Source organism: Triturus cristatus, chromosome 2_1, assembly GCF_964204655.1.
Source record: "Triturus cristatus chromosome 2_1, aTriCri1.1, whole genome shotgun sequence".
NCBI classification, from domain to species: domain Eukaryota; kingdom Metazoa; phylum Chordata; class Amphibia; order Caudata; family Salamandridae; genus Triturus; species Triturus cristatus.
In genome coordinates, this window is record NC_140581.1 from 375666328 (window position 1) to 375688945 (window position 22618).

The following is a 22618-nucleotide window of genomic DNA, read 5'->3' on the forward strand; positions in this document are numbered from 1 at the left end:
TTAACGATGCAGGATGGAAGGGTGCTACACCCAGAGAGCCTCAGCCTAGCAGCATGGCTCCTGAAGACTTAGAATTTGCACACCTCAATCTACCAGCAAGCACAATGGCGGTGCTCAGGGAGGCAAGGAGACCTACCACAAGGAAGTGCTATGTAGCAAAGTGGAGAGCATTCTCCAAATGGTGTATTAGGGAGAAACTGCAAAGGGAATCAACAGTACTAAAATACTTAACGCATCTACTACAAAATAAACTAAGCTACACATCCCTAAGGGTGCACTTAGCAGCGATAGTGGCTTACACAAGAGGAGAATCAGGGAAAAAGCTTCTTCACCTCCCAAGTAGTTAAAAGATTTCTAAAAGGGGCAAAGAGAATCGCACCTCCAAACAGAATGCCAGCACCAGCATGGAACATCAACGTAGTGCTAACTCAATTGATGAAAGCACCATTTGAGCCTATTCACAAAGCTACATGCTCAGGCTAAAACAGCCTACTTAGTAGCTATCACATCGCTACGAAGAGTGAGTGAATTACAACGGCGAACACTTCAAGAGCCTTACCTACAGATACACAATGATATGATTGTAATGAAAACGGACCCACATTTCATGCCAAAGGTGCTGTCACGGTTCCACGTCAATCAAACAATCCAAATACCGAGTTTTTACCAAAAACCAACCATAAGCCCTGAGAGGGCGCTACACACACTGGACGCTAGGAGGACAGTAATGCACTATATAGAGAGGACAAAGGAGTGCAGAAAGACAAAGCAGTTCTTTGTATCCTTTGCCAGCAGTTTATTGGGACGACCAGTTACCAAAAATACCATTGCATGGTGGATTGCACAAACTATACAACTCTGCCACAAACCAGCAGGACAACAGTTACAAGGAGCAGCTCATGCTCACTCTACAAGGAAGAAAGGAGTAACAATTGCGTTTCTCGCAAACACGCCTATTCAAGATATTTGCCAAGCTGCAACATGGTCTTCAGTGCACATGTTCACTAAGCACTACTGTGTAGATATTCAAATGAACAAGGAAGAGCAAGTAGGACAAAGTCTTACAACACACATTCAGTAACCAGAGCTCATCTTCCAACCAGCCACCGCAATAACAAACCGCTACAAAGTCTATGCACAGCATAGTGAATCCAGAAAGATTCACGCCGCAAAATGTATAGTTTCTTACCTGTCGGTGTAGTTTTGCAGCTTGAAGACTTTCTGGATTCACTAGCGATCCCACCCTCCTACGTCAGGAGGATGAGACCGGAGGAAAGGATTTAAAAAAGGAATAAGACTTTAAAGGTTAAAAGAAGAGAAAGAGTAACACAAGATAAGAAAAAAAAAGAATCCGAAGATGGCAACCAAAGATGGGAGCTTCGGAAGGAAGTGCGTCAACATCATGAAGGACACCAAATGGTGGTATGTCGATGCCCACCTGGGCCACACAAAAAAAAGAGAAAAAAGACTACAATTCCGGACACAACCACTAGATGGCGGAATAATGCAGAGCACAGTGAATCCAGAAAGTCTTCAAGCTTCAAAACTACACCGACAGGTAAAACTATACGGTACGAGGCACATCCCGGGTGCATAGATAGAAGAAACTTGCTGCCTTTTTTTTAACTTTAACTTTTTTACCCTGTGAACCTGTAGTACATTAGTGTCCTGTCTGTGGGTATGCCAAGAACCATCACAGATGGTGAGCTTGTCTGCAAGATATGAGGGTTCTAGTTGTGATAGATTTGTAATCTGGTTTTGAAGATGGTGCGCGCTGGCAAGCCGAGCCAATGGACTTCCATCAGGATGGAGAGTAACACTACTAAGCACTACGACTAAGCACTACTGTTTTGATAGGCCAGGTTTTCACTGTATCGCAAGTGGTGCAAACAACTTTATTCAGCACTACAGCTACTCCTTTCTTTCGCCAACAGCTTTAAATGTTGAGGGCACTGCATTGTTACAACCTATACTGTAAACGGTAAATGCTACTTACCCCTAACAATCTGTAAATTTATTTCTGAGCTTCCTACCGTGGCACCTGCTGGATACTGTCACAATAAGAAAAAAATACAGCTCAAGTGCATAGACAGAATAATTCTGGTGAAGAAAATGCAATGAATCTATGGTGGCGTCTGAGTTTGAGGCGTTGTGGGTTTTAGGGAGTGTGGTAGCGAGTCATTCCACACCAACTTTGTAGAAAAACAAGAGACCATGTTAGAAACCAGCACTAGATGACCACAGAGCACGAGGCATGTGAATATACTACTTAACCAGCTCCCACTGCCTAATCCACGATTCATATGATCGAAGTCTATTTTTTAGTTTTGCGATTCAAATAAAGAGGAGTACTGTCATAGATTGGTGCATTGTCCTCTAAGTCAGCCATCTCACCTGTTGTACAATGGACATTTGCTTAACTATTTTTCCCTGTGGAGTAACCCTATTTGAAATAAGGGGAATTACTCTTCCCTGCTCATATTTGAAAAACTTGACTGCAAAATGCTTAAAATGTTTCCATAGCACCCCTGTACTGATGCTTCTGCTTTTCTGCCACAGCAGCAAACTTAAAACGCTACAGACTATGATTTAGAGAAGATGTTGGTATCAAAACATAAGCATACTATACTAACCACTGTACACAATGGAGATTAAACCTCTGCAAGATTGGCTCTTAATATCCTGAATTTGAAACTCTGCATAAGCATCAGGAAAACCAAATCAATATAAAAATGTTTAGTGTAAGAAATGTTTAAAGATTTGCTCGAACATGTCCGTACATAGAATCTTCATGCATTAAACTGCTTTTACTGTTGTTTTTTTTGTAGGGGCAGAGGAATGTAGAAGAAACAAAGAACCTCTGATCTGTCCTCTGTGTAGATCGAAATGGCGGTCACATGATTTTTACAGGTGCATATCTCATTATTGTATGTGCGTTTCCGCAGCACTGCGTATAGAAGCAATACCTATCTTGTTTGGATCCCTAAAAGTTAGATAAAACTCAGGCCCTGAATGCTACTCTAAAATAGGATGGTCTTCCGATATATTTGTAAGCCAATAAAGGGCATACATTGCATAATCCTGTTAGTGTTTATCAGAATTGAAATAATAGTAAAAGGAAGTAAGCTTAAAAATCTAAACCAGAGCATAGTGTAAAAGTCATAAAATAACAAAAATGAAATTTCCCTAAAATGAAAACTATTAAAATGGTGAACCAAAGGTCTCAAATGCTCCCAACCACAACTATCTAACAAAGATCAATAAATACATATTTTCAAAGGGAAGATATTTTCATCTTCCATCTACTCTTCCATGATAATGTTGTCCCACAAGCACACACATTATAACACACTATGTTGACCATATATCATTTGTTATATGACTTGTCCTAGTGTTAGTTGTGTGGTGGGCTTTACAGAGTTACTCATAGTATTGAAATGTACAAATGAGACTAGTATGTTGATAGACTAAAGGTGCAGCATTTAACCATAACCAACTGCAATTTGAAACATGTTTTAAATCTGCAGAAAACAATATAACTGTATTGGGAGAGGGAATTTCATGAAGTATCCTTGAAAACAAAAAGTAAACTTTTTTTTATTCTATATGTATTAATTCTCGCACTCCTCTTTAATAGTAAGATTGAGCAATAACCTGATTGCAATTCCATCTCTGTGTTCCTCTCCGCATCTTCCTACATGATATGCTGTGGAGTCTCTGAAAGTCATTATTAAAATTTGCTATTTTGTATATCTGGCATGGGAAGAAGCTCTCAGGCCCTTAAACTATCTTATGAGATTTTGGGAAATATGGTGTAAAAATGCTGAATTTAGACTTCTGACCTGTGTGATTTTATGGGTCTTCTCTATTGCCTGTTTCACTCAATGTACAGCTAGTATTTCACTGATTACCTCCAAATTTCCATAAATCTTTATTCGATCTATTAAAAAAAAATCATAAAAGCACAAGTTCATCATATCAAACCATTAAAGCCATAAAACAATTTACAATCATGATTTTAAGTAACCTTTACAATGATTCAAGTTAGCGTGCCCATCGACTTTCTTTTTCTCATGCAAGCCCACAAAAAAGATGCTACTGAAAAACAGATGTACTGATTGGGTACAGCCTTCAAAAAGTACAGTGCCACCCTGCATTGTTTAAAGTTTTGAAGTTTTAAAATGGGTAATATAAAAACTGCTCTTTCTCTGTGATAAATTTTACAAAACAGTACCAAATGTAAGTCAGTTTGGGGTGAGACATTGTAACACGGACACAGTAGGAGATCATCATGCTTGAACTTCCTCTCTAGGAACCCAAGCATCAGGGGGATAAAATTTAGACAAAAACGCACCAGAATAAATCTGTGTCGAGCCATAATAATACGTGAGAGACAGAAATAGTGATCCTCTCCCGCAGATCTAGGCAGAACAGAGGCATAGGCGATAAGCGCCTGTTGGTGACGAATCCTCCCCTACGAATAAAAGTAGCCCCCTGCATGTATAGATCAGTCAATTTCTGTTTAGACACGTTCATGCAGGAAGCTGGGTCTTTGAACAGCTCCTCCTGCCCGATGGCTCTTAGCTCAGCTTCTACATAACTGAGCCAACCGATCCCACTGCGACCCTCTAACCTGAGGCAATCGCCAATAATGCGTTGGGTTAAATTAACCGTCAACCTCCGCCAGATGGAGAGCCACAGTAGGATCAGAGCCAACCTAATGCAATCAGACAAGTAAAGGAGTCCTAATTCAAGGTGTAAGATAAAATTAGATGCTGTCGGTGGTAGTGAGACCCTTCGACCTTAAAAAGGTGTTTTCCATTCTCTGCAGTTTCTTGATATGAGCCATCCCCCAGACTCCAGCCCCCAGCTTCTTAATAAAGCCTCTTATCGCTAGTGGACTTCTTTCCATGCCTCTGGCTGCAACCAATTTCGACCAAGTTTGTTTGCTGTCAAACAGAACGCCCAGGTATGCGAAGGAATCAACTACCTTGATTTTTTGGGAGGCTAAATGAAAATGAGGCACTTTTGCACCTCTGGTAGCTCCAGCTATAATGATAAAAGATTTACCTTCATTAACGAGGAGGTCCAGCGAGGCCATAAAGGCAGCATACGCAGTTAAAAGGCTCTGGAGAGCTACGCCTGTCCTTGCTAGTAACACTGCATCATCAGCGTAAGGGGGAGTCATCAAATCTGGGAACGTCGAGGGTTGAGCCATACAGGGCTGCCTCCACCCCGTTAGTGTAGATGGAAAAAAGAAACGGGGCGAGGAGACAACCTTGGCTAACCCCCTTCTCGATTTTAAACACACGTGTGCATTCTCCATTTCGGCCATATCTCACACAAGCCGTGGCGTTAGCGTATAGCTGATAAATGAAGTGAATGATTGGAGGATCGATCCCCATTTCCACCATCATGGGCCACATCTTCTGATGGGACACACAATCTAACGCGGCTGACAAGTTCATGAAGGCCATGTATAGCTTTCCGCCCTTGGCCTTTGTGTACTTGTCTATGCATAGCAAAAGATTAAGACTTTGGCCCACCGTCCCCTTTCCCTTCTGGAAGCCATATTGTGCCTGCATTAAGATGTTTTGTTCCAGTGCCCATGCCTCCAGTCTGGCTAATAATAGCCGGCCCATTAATTTTGCAGTTGTATCCAGAATGGAGATGGGTCTATAGTTGGTCGGACAGCCCCTATCTCCCTTCTTGAACACTATGTTTCCAGGAAGGTGGGAGGGGGCGGGGGCCTCTATGGCTATGCTGTTAAATAAGTTTGTTAAAAGTGGGACCCACATGTCTCCATTTACGTGAAAGAGGTCAATGGGAATGCCGTCTGGGCCTGGAGCTTTTCTCGGGACGCAGGTGCCATCCCTATTCTTACTTCATGGATCGAAAAAGTCAAGAAGCTACTAGGGGGAGTTACTGGGACAGGTTGCGTGGATTCTGTGATGACTTTTAAACTAAAAATGCCCTCAAAATGCTTTAGCCACGCCTCTTCCCCTACATGCGTGTCTAGTGACGGATCTTTTACGTCTTTGAAGTAGGGGGTATTTATGATTTTCCAGAACTCCCGGGTGTTCCCAAACCTGGAAGCTTGTTCAAGGTCCTCCCATGCCTTCTCCCTTATGTCCTTTATTCGTTTGGATCTTGCCTGCTTGTACTCACTTCTCAGTGTTCTTACCAGTACGGGGTCTCTGGGGTTAGATTTTAAGACACCTACTAAGAATCTCTTTGCTTTAGATCAAACTGTATCAAACCAGCGGCTCACAAGGGAGTCGTTGGCTGGTTTGAGATGGGTAAGTGCACCATTTCATTTTATTAATAAGTGTCTGAACTGTGTAACTTTATTTATCATTTTGCATGTCAAAAATACAGTATTGCACAACCAACAATGAGCGATCATCCTACTAATTGCATTCAAGACAACACAGATCAGGTCACAGTATGACATTTTGCAGGCATGAGTCCCTTACAATACAGAGTATTGAAATTACGTCATTTTAATTAACATGAACAGGCTACAGAATCATGTGCTTCCCTTCCCCTAGGCAAGTATAGTATCGAACACATACAAAATTAAACGAAGGTGCCATGGCTATATACATCATATGAGACTACAAATATAATATTTACCTCCTGATCATGCCCATTCATCCAACTCCCTCCCGATCCTGCTCCTACTGGGAGTCATCCATAGCTGTACTGACTAGGGGATATTGTCTGAAAGGCCCCCATATGTCCTTGGGCGCGCATTTTGTTGGCATCAAGGCATTTTAATTGTCAGATTGTGTTGAGCAATACGCCAGATCAGTTTTCTAGTCCGCCAGGGTGGGCAAAGGACCCCTCATCCATCTCATCTCTACTCTGCGTTTCGCTAGAAGAAGGCCTATAGCAGCCATGTTGGTGACAATTAGGTTTATCCTGATGTGTCACTTTGGCTCTTTGTTTATGTTATGTTAGAATATATTTGTAAAGCGCCAAATCACCAACGCGCTATTACAATGAACCCGAGATATCTTAACACTTGCAGATGGCAGGATTGGGGTGAACTTATCCAAACTCTTTGGTGAACAGGATGGCCTTGAGTTTCTTCCTAAATGGAAGGAGAGTCGTCTCCCCGCGCCGACTTTCTGGTAATTTATTCCAGATCTGGGGAACCACAACCGAGAAGGCACGACCCCCCAGGGTGGTTTTACTGAAGCGCAGACAAGCCAGCAGGTGAGTCCCTGATGAACGAAGACAATGTCCAGGTACATAAGGCTTCAGGAGTTTTTTAATGTAGCTAGGCGCCGCTCCATACTTAGCCTTATGTGCAATGCACAGGCCCTTAAACCTGACCCTCTGCTTAATAGGGAGCCAATGTAACTGCTGTAGCAATGGTGTGGTATGTGTTCTTCTCGGCAATTTAAGGTCTCGCTGCGTCATTTAAGACCAGCTGAAGTTTATCGGGGAGTCCTAGGTATACTGCGTTGCCATAATCCAGGCGTGACCGGATTAGAGCCAACACCACAGTGTGCAAGGTAGCGAAGGACAGCAAGGGTACAAGTTTCCTTAATTGCCTCATCATTCCCACGCAACTCCCCACTACAGCAACTACCTGGTTATCCATCGTTAGCCTGAAGTCTAACCTGATCCCCAGGCTCTTCACTGCTGGCACCTGTGTCGAAGTAGTGCCAAGCTCTTGTGGCCAGAAGAGGCTAGACCACGTGTTAGCCCCAGTAGCAATAGCAAGGACCTCCGTCTTATCTGGATTTACTTTGAGTGAGTTCAGAGTCATCCAATTCATCGTAAACCGAAGGATGGTCTGTACCTTGAACTGTGCCTGAGAAGAATTATCAATGCGGACAATTAGTTGAGTGCCGTCGGCATAGTTGTATATCTGACAGTCCAGTTTAGCCAATGCTGCTATCAGAGGCTGGAGATAAATCTTAATGAGCAGAGGGGACAATGCAGAGCCCTGCGGAACTCCCCATGGCAAGGCACCAAGACCAGATTTGCGTTCCCCTATTTGGTCCCTTTAGGACCAACCCTCCAAAAAGGAAGCAATCCATTGGATGACTGTCCCCGTGACTCGCTGCCGACGGACACGATCCACCAGTGGTTCACTGTCAAACGCGGGTGAGAGGTCCAATAGGGTCAGCACCAAAGGGTTCTTCCTATCAGTTGTTGTCCGTAGCTCATCTAGTACTGAGAGCATCACCAACTCAGTGCTATTGTGAGCTCTGAATCTTGCTTGCCTAGCATGTAGCAGCTGATGCTCTTCCAAGAAGGATGCAAACACTCTGAGCAGATGTTGCTCAAGCACTTTAGCCAGGTATGGCAATCTGGAGATGGGTCGAAAGTTCTTCAGATTCTTTGGGTCTGCCCCTGCTTTCTTTAGCAGAGGGGTTACCATGGCATCCTTGAATTTGTGCGGGACCTTCCCTGTTGCCACGGATCAGTTCAGTAGGGCCAGTATCTCTTGCCCTACCACTGGGAGGACTGTTCTGAGTACCCGAGGGCAAGGGTTTTCTGGTGACCCAGACTTTACTTTAGTCATAAAGTGAACTAAACTATTTAAATCGAGAGCAGGGAAGACAGATAGTGTATCTCCCTCAAAGTCTGGTGGGTGAAGCACCGGGAAAGGACACTTGACTAATACGAGTCGTGCCTATTTCCCTAATGATCTGTCTAATCTTGGTTAAGAAGAAGTCCTGTATCTTGTCGCAGTCCTCCTGGTTAGCGACTGACCTCAACTCCTTCTTTTTATTCAGCTCCCTGAGTACGTTAAACATCTCCTTTTGGGTGTTAGTGGCTTCCCTGATCTTCAAATCATAGTATGCAGACTTTGCAGTAATCAGAGATGCTTTGTAGAGGGCTAATTGCATTTTGTAGTTTTCCCGGGCCAGTGGCAAATATGATTTCCGCCAGTGCCTTTCGCATTGACGAAGAGCCTGTTTCCCACTTCTCAATTCTTCCGTATACCAAGGGGCACCATTAGTTCTATCCACTATCCCTTTCCCTTCGTGCGGGGGCCACTACATCAATAGCTGTCCTCAGCCGATGAGTAAATTTCTCATACCCCACATCCGTATCGTCGGACTGTGCCTCTTGGTAACCCGTCTTGGTTAGTGCTACCCTCAGACTCCCCTCCTCTATCTTATGCCAGTTCTGTACCGACCTCCACACTGGGGGAGTATGATCCAGTCGGCTGCATAACAAGAATTCAAAGCTGATCAGATAGTGGTCTGACCAGCTACAGGGTCTGCACTCTGTTACTAGCGTAGATGAGGAAGTAGTCCAGATCAGGTTCAAGGTATGGCCCATCTCGTGGGTGGGGGCCTCCACAATTTGTCTCAACTCTATCATAGTCATGTTTCCCCGAACCCACTAGCCACACGATCTCTAGGTATGGAGTCCCAATGATAATTAAAATCTCCTAGGACAAGAATCTGTTGGTAGTTCGTACACAGGACGTTGAGAACTTCATGGAATAGATCGTTAAACAGCGGGGTAGGCTGCGGAGGGTGGTATACCACCACCACTATCCGGCATGATGAGGTTTAGCTTTCAGTTTTGGGCTTATTGAGGCCACAGTTATTCTTAAAGTTCTTTGACTTTCAAGCCCAAGGCCAATGGACTGATAGATGGACTGCTAGATTGGTTCAGTAGACTAATTCATTATTTCCTGATCAAACCCACAAACTTGCACGCTTACTTTTCTTCATTTCCTAAAGGGTTCCAACACCAGCTCAGGTCCCAGTGAGGTAGTAAACCTTTTATCCATGAAAATTATTTCGATCAAGTGAAACTTTACCATTAAGGCTAAGAAAACTCCTTACCTGTGGAAATACCTAACTCTGGCCCTCTGAGATGGTTCTTCATGCATCTGCTAGGCTAGTTACTCGCACAACGTTTGATCGTATCCATCACAATGAAATGGCTTCCTATCAAGGCAAGTACTTTCTGTAAACATTGACCATTACTCACTAGGCGCCCCATCCTATTGAGCTCAAACACTGCCCATTTCTGTGGCGCGTAGCTTAGACTCTCCTTTACAAAATACCATCATTCAAAAACACAAATGCTGTAAGGAGTCTTTGTCCCAACAGTGTCACCAGTGTCTGGGACACCATCCACCTGGTCATTAGAACATAATATATTCCTATGGAGCATTCAAAAAGGTCTAAACTAAATTGTCTTCTCTTTGTGGGGTATATCTCACACTAGTTTCTATTTTCATATCTGTTTCCCTGCAGTTTCCACATTTGTAACATATAACATTTGTCATGATACGTCCTGTATGCTTTTGCATTATCTGTTTTTATTCTATTTATAATTTCCCGTGGGACCTGTAACTGGTAACTTGGTTTTATGTAAAGCTCTTCTGCATCCTCTAGGTCACTGTAGAAAACTGCTAAGCAAAAGTGCTAGTTCTCAAGCTTTGGAGGCATATTTTGTCTTTGAAAAATCCAGCCATCCCTCCATGGAATCCTGCCCCATCAGTATTAGTTCTTGAGGAGTGTCAAATGTTTTCTCTAAATATAAACATTCTTCAAATGAAAGAGAAGCAATTGAGTCTACTTTCTGTTTAACTCCCATTAGTTGACCGTGTTCACATTTTTCAAAAGGTCTTTATTCATTATCATGGAGTTTTGAAACAACCCTCATTTTGGCACACCCTTTTTGGCGGGGGGAAACCTAATATTTGTTGGACAGTTCCTCAAAAAAGTGCTGTGCTTGAAACAGTTACTGTACAGAAGCAAAAATAGTAAGTGGTTACTTCAGCTGGCATGATGCAAGATTAGCTATGAGTTTCTGGAGAGCACTCAACAATGTATTACAGCATGATAAGGGAGAAGCATTTGTACATGACTGTTATTTTCATAGCAATCTAGATTAAGCAGAGACAGAAGTGGATATTAAGGCATATCTTAGTAGATATTGCATGCTCGTATGTTCTTCCTATTGTGCACGCAAATTAAAAGTCCTGAACATATGCAATAATTACATGTGCATTAAAATCAAATACTCTTGACATTCTGTTGAGGGAGTAATTGGCCTATGAATTGAGGTTTTCAATGGTAGTACTTTATCGTAGACATAAACAACCACATCATATTTGGAAGTATGAGCATATTTCAGGTCTTTAACCTTAGTCTATTTTTCATAGCTCGACGTGGAGCAGTTTCTGATGCAGGCAAAAAAATGCTCATCATTTGGAAATCCATTTTTCCACTTCTGAAGGTAAAATTGATAGCTCCTGTGTTTTTTCTTGACAGTCATGATTCGCCTAGCCCTATGGGTTCTCCTTCCAGTGTCCGTTCTGCACAACAGCAAGCACTCCAGCCACCTGGTTCACCAAGAAGATCACTTGATAGTAACTTTAATCTAACTAACTTTGGGGTTCAACAGATCCCTCCTGCATATAAGGATTTGGCTGAGCCTTGGATTCAGGTAATTTGAAGCAACTAGAAGAGAACTATTGCTGCGTTCAATACATTTTGTGTGGTAATTGGATTTTTTTTTCTTTTTTAGTTTTGACTTTGCTGTTTTCTCCACTTACTGCTAAACCACTGTGACCTGATATATGTGCAGGGATACATGTAGCCAGAATATAATTTGGTTATCACAAATATCTGTCCCCGTAATGAGGTGTAGCATGCAAGACAGACTTACCAGGTCCAAATCTGATTCGAGGGACTAATATGCTTTCATATATCTTCTGCTCTGAAACATGGTTGGTTGGGCTGAGTGGTGGGGCTTGGGGAGGGTGTCTGGTCAGTACTGACTGGGTGGAGTCTTTTTTGCTCCCCATGCAATGGAAGGGGGTTAGGACTGAAGCCAGACTGCTTGCAGCCCAAGCCTCATGTGATTTTACTGGCTAGATCTTCTAGCTGGTAAAATTGGGTCCAGTGTTTATGCACCCAGAAAATCCAGGTGTGGGAACACCAGTCCATTTACATTTGAGTTGAATGGTATCCCACCTAGGAACACTCCTCCGCCCAATTTAAAATCAAAGCCTGTGAGATAATGGAAAAATCTTTGTTCCAAACAAAGGCTGAATTACAAGAATTGGCCAAATTTGCTTTTGAAATTACTTTTGATGTCTTTTGCAGCCTGGACCAAGTGTGACAGCACAATAGTTGTTTAAAATTGTGGTGAAATTTGCTTTTAAGTACTTAAATATTTCCAAAATACATGCTTGCATTGAGTCCTGTAGGTCGAGCCCGATAGAAAGAGCATTGGCTGTCTGTTGCAAAACATATTGCGGACTTACCGAGAACATACAGGGACTTGGAGCGCGCCCATTGTTTACTATTGGCTGGCTATCCTGTCGCTCTCATTGGCCTGCTCCCTTACGCAGTGGCTTGACTTTTCATCTTGTCTTTTCGTGCTTGGGGTATTGCCTCTTTACTTGTGTTCTTCCACTGCTCACTTTATTTGTTGCTTTTTTCTTTTTTCTTAAGCACTTCACAAGAGTATGTGTGTTTTGCAGCTGTCTCTAGTGTACTTCTTTGCTCCACTTCCTCCATGCTCCTTGTTTCTCTCTCTCTCTCTCTCTCTCTCTCTCTCTCATATGTACTTTCCCCACAGTCCACTCCATGTTGCTCTCTCGCCCATTGCTTCTTTTTGCACCCGACCTCCGCGTTTCTCTCCTCACACCTGCCCCCTCCTCTCTCACCTGATACTACTACTCCTCACTTCAAGTTGCTCCCCCCACCCCCCTCCTTTCTCGCTGGCTGATGTTTTTCCCCACCCGCTTAATTGTTTCGCCCTCCCACCCAGAGCATTGCTTCATCCCTTCTCTCCAATCGCTCCGTTTCTTGCCCCCCACCGGCACTTCAATGAAACAAAAAAATGTGGTGTGTGCCTACAAAATTATACAGCTGCCACGTTATAGCACCTTTTAAAAAAAAAATGTATTTCTTTTTGCCATGCTTTACAATATCAGGATGCCGTACAGCATAGCTAAAATCCATAGGACCCAAAGGCGAGACCTATTGGCTTTGCTTGTCTAATCTATCATTTATTTCTCCCAGGCGACCCTCGATATACTCTAACTCTGACATTGTTTATTTGTAAAGGTCCAAATTTTGTAAAGTTGAAGAAATCTTTTAACCTTCCAGCCAATTGTTGCTAAGGTCATAAAGTTGTCTTTTAACTTGTAAAAAAATTTCAGTGCATTTTGTATTTTTTTAACCACCCCACAGTTAATTTCAGTTATTGCCAAATGCCATTCAGTACCCGAAAAAGCCAATCAGACAAACTCACTCACATTGAAATTATGGAAACTGATAATAGATACTCATTACACCTCAACAAGAATGGCTGATGCTGTCTTTTCCTCATATCAGATGTAGACTGGAAAAAGTAATTATTCGCTGGAGGGAACTCTATAGCGTTGTAATAGCTGGCTCATTTTGTGTTTGGAATTCAATCCTTCTAGCTAACGACACACACTCGCCACTCACTCTTACGAAACACTGATAGTTCTATTTAAGTAACACTTGTTTGCTGCAGCTTTGATGACTTAAGTTACTATACACTTGATTGTACTACTAGGGATTATTGCCACCTAGTAAAGGATACACCATAGTCATACCAGTGGAAAACAGTACAGTAGGGAATAATAAACGTTGGAAAAACAAATATACACTAGGGTATGGCAAAGATACTATAAATGTGTTTCTGGTTTTTACAAACCTAAAATGCTGCAGGTCTGTTTGCTGCGTAAATGAAGTAATTTCATAAATAGTCATGTCTTGTCAAACACGCAGACGTTGATACCACTGCATTTCTATGTTGATTGGTATAAGAGCAAAGCGTTACGTAGGCTGTGGTTTTAGTTGATGTGATAAGATGCCAAGCTGTAAACTTTAATCCAAACCGTAAATTTTAATCCAAACCATACTATGTAGCTGTATTTGAAGGGGTTGAACAGCTAGTACTACTTAATTGTTCTGTTCTTTGATTTTTTTTAACCTCTGATTTGACACTATTTTTCTTCAGTTATCTGTGGGTTATACCTAAAGGGCTTTAAATAAATGAAATATTGCTTGTATTGAATATATGCCTGTAGTTTTGCCATGCAAAAAAATAAAATAGTTAAAAGAAAAAAATAGGTGATTTGAAGAGAGTGATGAACATGGCTTTAAACATGGCTTTGAAATCATGCCACGATGACCATGACTGAATCAAAATAACTTTTGTGGGGACTTTCGAAGGACGGGCTCACTTTGTAATCATAGCTACTTTGTTCAGCCTAATTATTATTCTCACGGTTATCTGCTTGCTGTTAGGTTACATTTCTTATTCTCTTATTTTGTAGTGTTGTACTATTTATAATTTTGGTGCTTATTGCTTTTCAAGGGTTTTGGGATGGAGCTGGTTGGCTGTCTGTTTTCTCGAAACTGGAATATCCGAGAGATGGCACTTAGGCGTCTGTCGCATGATGTCAGTGGTGCCCTGCTGCTAGCAAATGGTGAAAGCACTGGAAATTCTGGAAGCTGCAACGGGAGCATCTCAAGTGCTGCAGCTCTGCTTGCTGCTAGTGGGTCATCCCAACCTAGTATCTCAGGTGATGATGTTGTGGAGTCCTGCTGCAGTGTGCTGTCTATGGTTTGCGCTGACCCGGTCTACAAAGTGTATGTCGCTGCTTTAGTAAGTAGGCATTTGATTATTTTCCATTTGATGCTTTGTTTGTAATATATTTTGTACCTATGGGTATAGGGATCCTTTTTCCAAGCAATGCACATTTAAAGACGCCCAACTCAAGAGCAAAGAATTTTATTTCCACGCACTGTGTGTACTGGATTAGATTTTTTTAAATAGAACTTTTCAGCTTTGTGTCCGGTGCCCAAATTAAATATTATCTATCCCATGCTCTAACATTACTTTAGGACAAAACTGCGTTGATTGATAGTTCTCAAATAGTCTGTCTATTGTTGATGCATTACAGATTGCAATCCAGCTTTTCCAATGGAAATAATGTGCTTTGATTTAGGACTTTATCATGAAGTTTCCTGTGGTTTTCTCTAGCATAAGAGGATGGGTGACGCAAAGGAACAATGATGATAATTCTTCTGTTTACAGATATTAGATGGTACCCTTTAAAGAAATCAAGGAGAAAATGTATTACTCTTCAAAAAGGCACTATCATAAACGTACAAAATGTGGCTCATAAAAAGCATCCTTTATAACTCCATCTTCTAAATACAAAATAATTATCCCCCTATTTATGCTATCTTTTATTTTACTGTAACATATTATAAAAACATGTAAAAATGTAATTACCCTAAAAGAATTTGAATGTTTTTCAATATCCCTAAATTAATTCAGATTTTATCAATCCATTGTTTTTCCAGTGTAATTTTGTTAGTCCATATCAATATCAACAGTTTGGGCAGCATTTAATATGTAGTCTCAACGATTCTGGTACTTAAGTAATTAAGTGTAGCCTTCATCAGTTAACGTCCATTTTATGGTATAATGACAGGTTTATCTGAAACATGTTAAAAGATGTATTACTGATCTGTAGTGAACATATATTTTTACATCAGTACATTATTAAGTACATCATTCCCTGAGTTTATGCAGTCTCTACCATTTTCAAACACTGTCTACTCAGTGCCTCATATTTGTCATCCCTATCAACCTAATTCTTTTCTCATTGTTTGAAAACATTTACCATTTTATTATTTTCAGATTTATATTCATTTATGCAATCTAAACTGAATTAATCACCTACTGTAAAATTCTGAATGCTAAAATAACCACACCCTTAAAACTGAGCAGAAATATGTAGACTCATAAAAAATTAACCAGGGAGTATCATGACATTGTATAACCTCGTAGTTGTTTTTTACTGGGAACGTCATTTGCAAATACCATATTTCATCATTGATTACCTTACGCATCATACCTTATAATATACCTAGCCTCATTTCAGATCAAAGTTTGGAAAACATGTGACACACATTATTAAGTCATAATATAACGCTTGGCCTTAATACTCCAGGCTATCGGCATAGGTTTTAACTGTGGAGAATTGTTATTTTAATACAATAAACTGTTTTCACTGCCCACTTACTTGCACATTAAAAAGATTGCTCACTTCACCGCTTTGGTGAGACGGTCACGGAACGCCCGAGGAACGCGCCATCCACCGAGCGCCATCTTTGTTAGCGGTCTAGTGGCTGGCCCTACTTAAGAAGGGAAATGCAAGCGCGCATCGGGCGCGCCGATGGCGCGCCAGAGGCAAGCCCGTCTGCGCCTGTCTGCGCCTGTCCACGCCTCGGTCGCGCCCAGCGCCCTCCACGCTGGTTCAACCAGTACAGGTAGGATCTGCCACTCGAGGGACAGTTTACTTAATATCGGTAAAGGTGGACGGGGGGATCTCTATGGACCTTGACATGTAGCCTGATCAACAGCAGGTCCCTGATAAAGCACCATCAGGAGGTCTTCAACCTGTTGGAAGACCTGGACCTAGATTTCCTATTTATCACAGAGACCTGGATAATCCCGGACTCCTCAGTGGAGATTGGGTTTGCTTGTCCACCATGCTACAAAATTCTTCATAAACCCCGCTTAACGGGGAGAGGAGGAGTAGGGTTAATATTTAAAGATAAATGGGACTGTGCACCGTTGCAGGTAAACGAGATAGCTGGGTACGAACTCCTGGGCTTTACCCTACAAGAACCCACAGGGAGAGTGTTGACTGGCCTGGTCTGCTACAGACCCCCGGGCCCTGATCATCAACAACAGGCCCTACTCGACACCATTGCCGATTTAGCACTAACACATTCTAGACTGCTATTACTTGGTGATTTTAATCTCTGGGAGACGGGGAGCCTGGGGAATCATCTACAAGCTCTCAGTCAAACCTGTGAAAACTGTGGCCTATTTCAACATATCCAAGAGCCAACTCATCAGGGAGGACACATGCTTGATTTGGTTTTCGCCAAGCAGTCTGAGCTTGAGGTGCTCAACATATCCCCGCTAAGCTGGACAGATCACTTTTTGATACGCTTTAGGATCACTATACCCAGAGCTTTATCGATTGGGGAAAAAACAAACCTCCTTTCGGTGGGGTAGAGACTGGGCAAAACTGTCAAAAGAGAGCCTAGTCCCTCTTTTTACTGAGCAATTTCGACACGATCCTGATGTCTAAGTAAAGGAGAACTATAACAGTTACAGCAATTTCATCAACAACACTCTTGATGGCTGTATCCCTAGGAAAAGACTTAAAATCAAGGCTACACCTTCTGCCCCGTGGTTCAGTGAGGAGCTGAGAAAGCTCCGCTCCGTCCGCCGGCAGGCAGAACGAAGATGGCGCAGGTCATATTCTGAAACCGATAAAACAGCTTCAAAATTAGCCCAAGCCCAATACAATCAAGCCATTAGGGGAGCTAAGGCACAGTTCTATGCCAGCTCCATCCTACAGGCGCCCAATAGCACCAAGGCACTTTTTAAAATCGTTAAAGACCTTAGTTACCCTGGGTGCACGGCCAACAGAATCCAGACATCACAAAGTCTCTGTAATGAGATTGCCACTTTTTTCATCGATAAAGTAGCCAAAATTGTGGGGGGTTTTGATACTGGCTCCAATGGATCATCGCCAATTATTAAGGAAGACAGACATGTCACCTCATTGGAACATTTCCAACCCCTCATAGACGATCTTTTCAATAGCTTAGCACAGGAGGTATCATCCGGCTCACCCCTTGACCCTCTCCCTCACAAAACCTGGAAGGAGTATGGCCCCATCCTCTTCCCGGCCTTACGGCATATATGCTGCCAATCCCTGAAAGAAGTAGCGGTGCCAGATGTCTGGAAACAAGCGATAGTGACTCCCCTGTGGAAGAAGCCATCTCTAGACCCTTCGCTGCCAGTTAGTTTCCGCCCCATATCTCTGTTGCCTTTCCCTATTAAAATCTTGGAAAAGCTGGTTAGCAAGTCCCTGTCATGCTATCTAGAAGAGAATCACCTTCTGGACAGGGACCAGTTTGGATTCCGTCCAGGGCACGGGACAGAGACCGCTTTGATTACAGTAATGGACAAGTTGAGAATGCGAGCCGACAGTGGGACCTCTTCAGTGTTGGTCCTACTGGATATGTCGGCCGCATTCGACACGGTTAATCATGCGGTATTGGTGGCAAGACTAGAGAGCATTGGAGTGAAGGGCTGCGCCCTGAAGTGGCTTCAATCCTATATGTCAGGCCGACAGCAGGCGGTCAGTATGATGCCATATGTCTCCCTCTGGTCCCCAGTATGCTCTGGAGTACCCCAGGGCTCAGCAATCAGCCCTATCCTTTTTAAAGTCTACCTTAGCTCCTCGATCCCCATCATAAAATCTTTTGGGATTGATGTTGTCAACTACGCCGATGACATTCAATTGTTATTTTCCATCAAAGGAAAGCATGCATTATCCATGAGTTCCTTTCAGGCGTGTATGGGGCAGATCTCAGACTGGCTAGGGGCTAACTCCCTTCAGCTCAATGCGGGGAAAACAGAGCTGCTGTACTGTGGCGCAGTGAAACTGTCCAGACAACTAATGGGCGAATTTAGGTTTGGACCAGAGGATGCTCCCATAGTGGCAGCCAGGACGGTTCGCAATCTGGGAGTCAAGGTGGACGAAGACCTTCAAATGAAAATCCAGGCCAATAAAACAATTGGCATATGTTTTGCACTATTGAGAGCCCTCCGCCAAATCCTCCCTCTACTATCAAGTGAAGTGAGACCACTGGTGGTCCGCAGCATCATCATGAGTAGACTGGACTACTGCAACTCCCTGTATTTGGGCGCACCTAAATACATTTTGCAGCGGTTGCAAAGAGTCCAGTCCATGGCAGCCAAACTGGCCCTCAAGAGACAGCGCAGCTCCTCCGCGATGTCGGCATTGAGGGACCTACACTGGCTTCCTATCAAGGATAGTCAGTTTCAAATCTCTATGCCTTGTCTTCAGAGCGTTACACGACTCAGGCCCGCTTCCCTTACAAGAGCGGTTTACTTGGTATGCGCCCAAAAGACTCCTCCGGTCCACCAGCCAAGGCCTGGCGTCTGTTGCCAGAGTGAATTTGACAAAGCTGGGAGGTAGAGCTTTTGGTTCGGCAGCAGCTCGCCTCTGGAATGAAATTCCCCTAAGCCTCAGACGAGCTGACTCGTTACTGATGTTTAGGAGGAACCTTAAGACCTGGCTATTTGCCAGAAACAGCTAGCAACATTCCTGTTCAGCGGCCTAATCGCTCTGTTTTGCCTTATGTCATCAGGGTCTCTAAGCGCCAGGATACTCGTGGGGTGATAGCTGCGCTATACAAATATTTTATACTATACTATACTATACTATAAATGCCAGCAGTAACATCCGGCCTTATCTTTTTACATAAGGAGCATATTTCCCTGAATATTCTTGAGCTGTTCGGTACCATTAGTAATATTAATCACCTTTGTTTAAGTCTCCATCTCTTCTCTGATTAATGTTATGTAGAAATGGGAAGTCTTTGTGTCTTGCTGTGTTTCTTAAGATACACCGCCAATATAAGAGATCCTAATTAGAATCAGAGGAATTATTATATTACAAATCACTTCTTCCACATAAATATATGTTCATAGCATGTGTTCCTGTAGCTACACATGTTCTGCATATTTCTGCTGTCTAGAGCTGGGTCCCGACGTTTTCATTTTTTTTTTTCTCTTTGAAGTCACTTTTGAGCCACTGGATGCATTATGACTCCTTCCCTAGTCGGCAGTGCACATGAGCACCGACTCCAAGCTAGAGTGCTATGCTGTGTCATCGGATTCGGATGTGTACCCATGGGGCCCCAAGACTTGACATGCTTTCCACCTTCTGTCCGGCCCGCATGCTGAATATTTGCACTCAGAGCTGTGAAAACTTTTGTTGTCTACATTCTTCTGTCAACTACACTTTGTGGAGACAGACACCAACCGATCGAGTCCCTGAATGTCAGGGCCTTCACGCACTCCTCAGGGTTGCATGCCCCTTTGCATCAACAAGTTCCACACTGGGAAAGGAATGGCCACCCCCTGGTGCCACGCAAAGTGCCTGTGGTGGGTCAGCACAAGATTTGTAACCTCTGCCTCTCCCCCAACCACATCAATTCCTTGTGTCAAGCTCGTCTTGCCCTCTAGTCAAAGAAAAATCTATAGTAGTGAAGGGTTAGGCATTGGGTGCATTGAAAATGCACAAATATTCTGCTGCCAAAATGCCAGACAACTTCAGCGAACAAGATCCCTTCCGCACCAAGGAAGGTGAGGGCGCTAGCCAGTCGGGTATTTTGCCGCACCAGCCTAGAGGACATCTCTTCCAGCGGCTCCGAAACGGAGGAGCAAGTGATCCACCAGTCTCCAAGAGCAGCAGCCCTCTAATGAATACCTCTGCAAGGGTCGTATGTACGGTCGACTCAAACACCCACTCCAAGCCTCCCAATAGGCCTCATGCCGAGGCAGAGCACCGCTCCCAAGAGAGTCCACCATCGAGGCCCCTGCACAAAGTGCCGTAGTCTTCATTGCCTTCAGGCTTCGGTTAGCACAAACAAGGGCTTTAGATCTGAAGGAAACCCATCCAAAGGTGTCGACCCCTCTCTGCCGTTAAGCCCCAGAACCACCAGCAAGCTTTAACTCCGTTTGAAGCTGAAAGCCCCTTCGACGCCCTTGATGACTGTCTTCCAAGATATGGAGCAGCAAGTCATCCAAAAGCTGCAAGAGGTTCTCAATGCGATTTAGAAGCACCTCTTTATCAATACCGTTCCTGGGAAGATTTTGGTAAAACCTCCTCCATCAAAACCCACAGAGCTTTTGCCTCAAGAGGCGATTGGTATTTGTGTAGGAACCTGCATCAGATAGCCCTCGGGGTCTCATGCCCAAGAAGCATAGAGATATTGGCACTAGCACTCTACATCCACCATCACATACACTACCGCTACCAGGGTCACCACAGGGATCCCCATAATCCTTTTATGAGACAGGTAGTCCTTAAGGCCATGTCAATCCCTACAAAACACTCTGAGCCAGTGCCCATAGACGACCAACAGGGTGACTGAGGTCACCTTCCTGGACGACCCTGTGTTTTTTACCGTTACCCAGACATGGCAACTCTCCCCGATACCACAGACTATCACAAGGCCATCCAGCAGGCAGCCACGTTTCACAAGGTGGACATCTATGTCCTCCACAAGAAAGTTGATTTCCTCATCAAGACGCTGTCCAAGTCGGAGCAGATGGTGCAGTTTCGGAAGAGCATGCTTAAGTGTGCCCCGGAGACATTTAGGGAACCTGTGAAGGCAAAGGTAGTAACACACAGGCTGGAGTAGTGTAATCCTTCTCCCAGTGATTCGCCTTACATCATGGGCCATGTCCTGCCTGACTGGTTGTGCACACCACCCTTAGGCGTGCTTCTACCCAAGCCACAGTCTATGGCCTATTATCTGACCAGGAAAGCAAGAAGTTGGATGCAGCATGCAAGTGAGTGGCGATAGAGGCAGTTACACAGTCTACTCCATGGAGCTTCTCTTTATCTATGATAGAGCCCAGGAGGAAGAAATGGAAGTGCTGGTGAAGCATGTCACTGTGGAGTTCAGGAAAGAGGGGAGGATATAGTGTCCCAGGGAAAATCCATCTCCAATGCTACCATCCGTTGTAGCCACAATGCCGCGGATACAGCCTACTAGGGGGTTAGCATCAGTGTCCTGCTCAGACGCTATGCCTGATTCAAAATTTCTGCATTTAGCCAGAGGTTCAATAGCATCTCCTCAATCATCCATGTAATGGGGGAACATTTATTTGGACCTCCGGTTCATGAGATACTGGAGAAGATAAAGGACACCAATATCACAAAATCGATGGGTGCCCTTCAAACTCTGGCTTTCAGAGGTTCCTTTTGGAGACGGCATCCTCGAGCATGGGCCAAAGCCATCTCCTCTGATCCCATCCATTCATACCAGAGGCAACAGCAGCTTTTCCACCAACATGCAGGCAGGAGGTATGCCAGGACTGCCTACAGAGGCATTAATAACCAAGATATGGTAATGGGGTCGGGGGATTTGGCACACCCCTGTATTGTTATAGGAATGAGATGTCTTACCCTCCCAGATCCCCGCCACCATTCCAGCATCAGTGGAAATGGCGACTTGTGGATTGGGGTCTGAGAAAGGCCTGCCCTGCAACACCACGAGCGGCGCATCGTTACCTCTAAGTGATAGCTGTAAGCTGTCAAAGCCTTCCTTCAAGTCATTCTAGTCAAGGTAGTCCTTATCAAAACAGACAACATGACCATCATGGATTACCTTCGGACGCAGGGTGGCAGGCACTCTGCCCTGCTCTCCGTGTTACTGTAGGAGACCTGGTACTGGTCTCTCCGACACCGCATACAATTTGTGCTGGAGTATCATCAAGAAGTGAGCAACAACTTGGCAGACTTGCATCTGCATGTCCCACTAGAGTGCTTTTCAATACTCAGGCACCCCACCGATAGACCTGTTTGCCACCCCTGAACACACAGAATTCCTGAACTTCGCCCCAGGTACACACAGTCCACAGGCATGCACTATGTTTGAACTGGTCCTGGATCTTTGTCTATGCTTTTCTTCCCTTCCCACTACTTCCCACTACTTCCTAA

At 43.7% G+C, this 22618-nt stretch overlaps 1 protein-coding gene across 1 annotated transcript in view; it reads left to right on the forward strand.

The window, feature by feature from the left end:
• Positions 1-22618, forward strand: part of MAP3K1 (mitogen-activated protein kinase kinase kinase 1) — a 463606-nt gene that overhangs the window by 293356 nt on the left and 147632 nt on the right. Inside the window, exons 8-10 of the mRNA XM_085631362.1 lie at positions 2829-2910; positions 11265-11439; positions 14356-14646. Coding sequence (XP_085487488.1) covers positions 2829-2910; positions 11265-11439; positions 14356-14646 — 548 coding nt within the window. The remainder of the gene's footprint in view (positions 1-2828; positions 2911-11264; positions 11440-14355; positions 14647-22618) is intronic.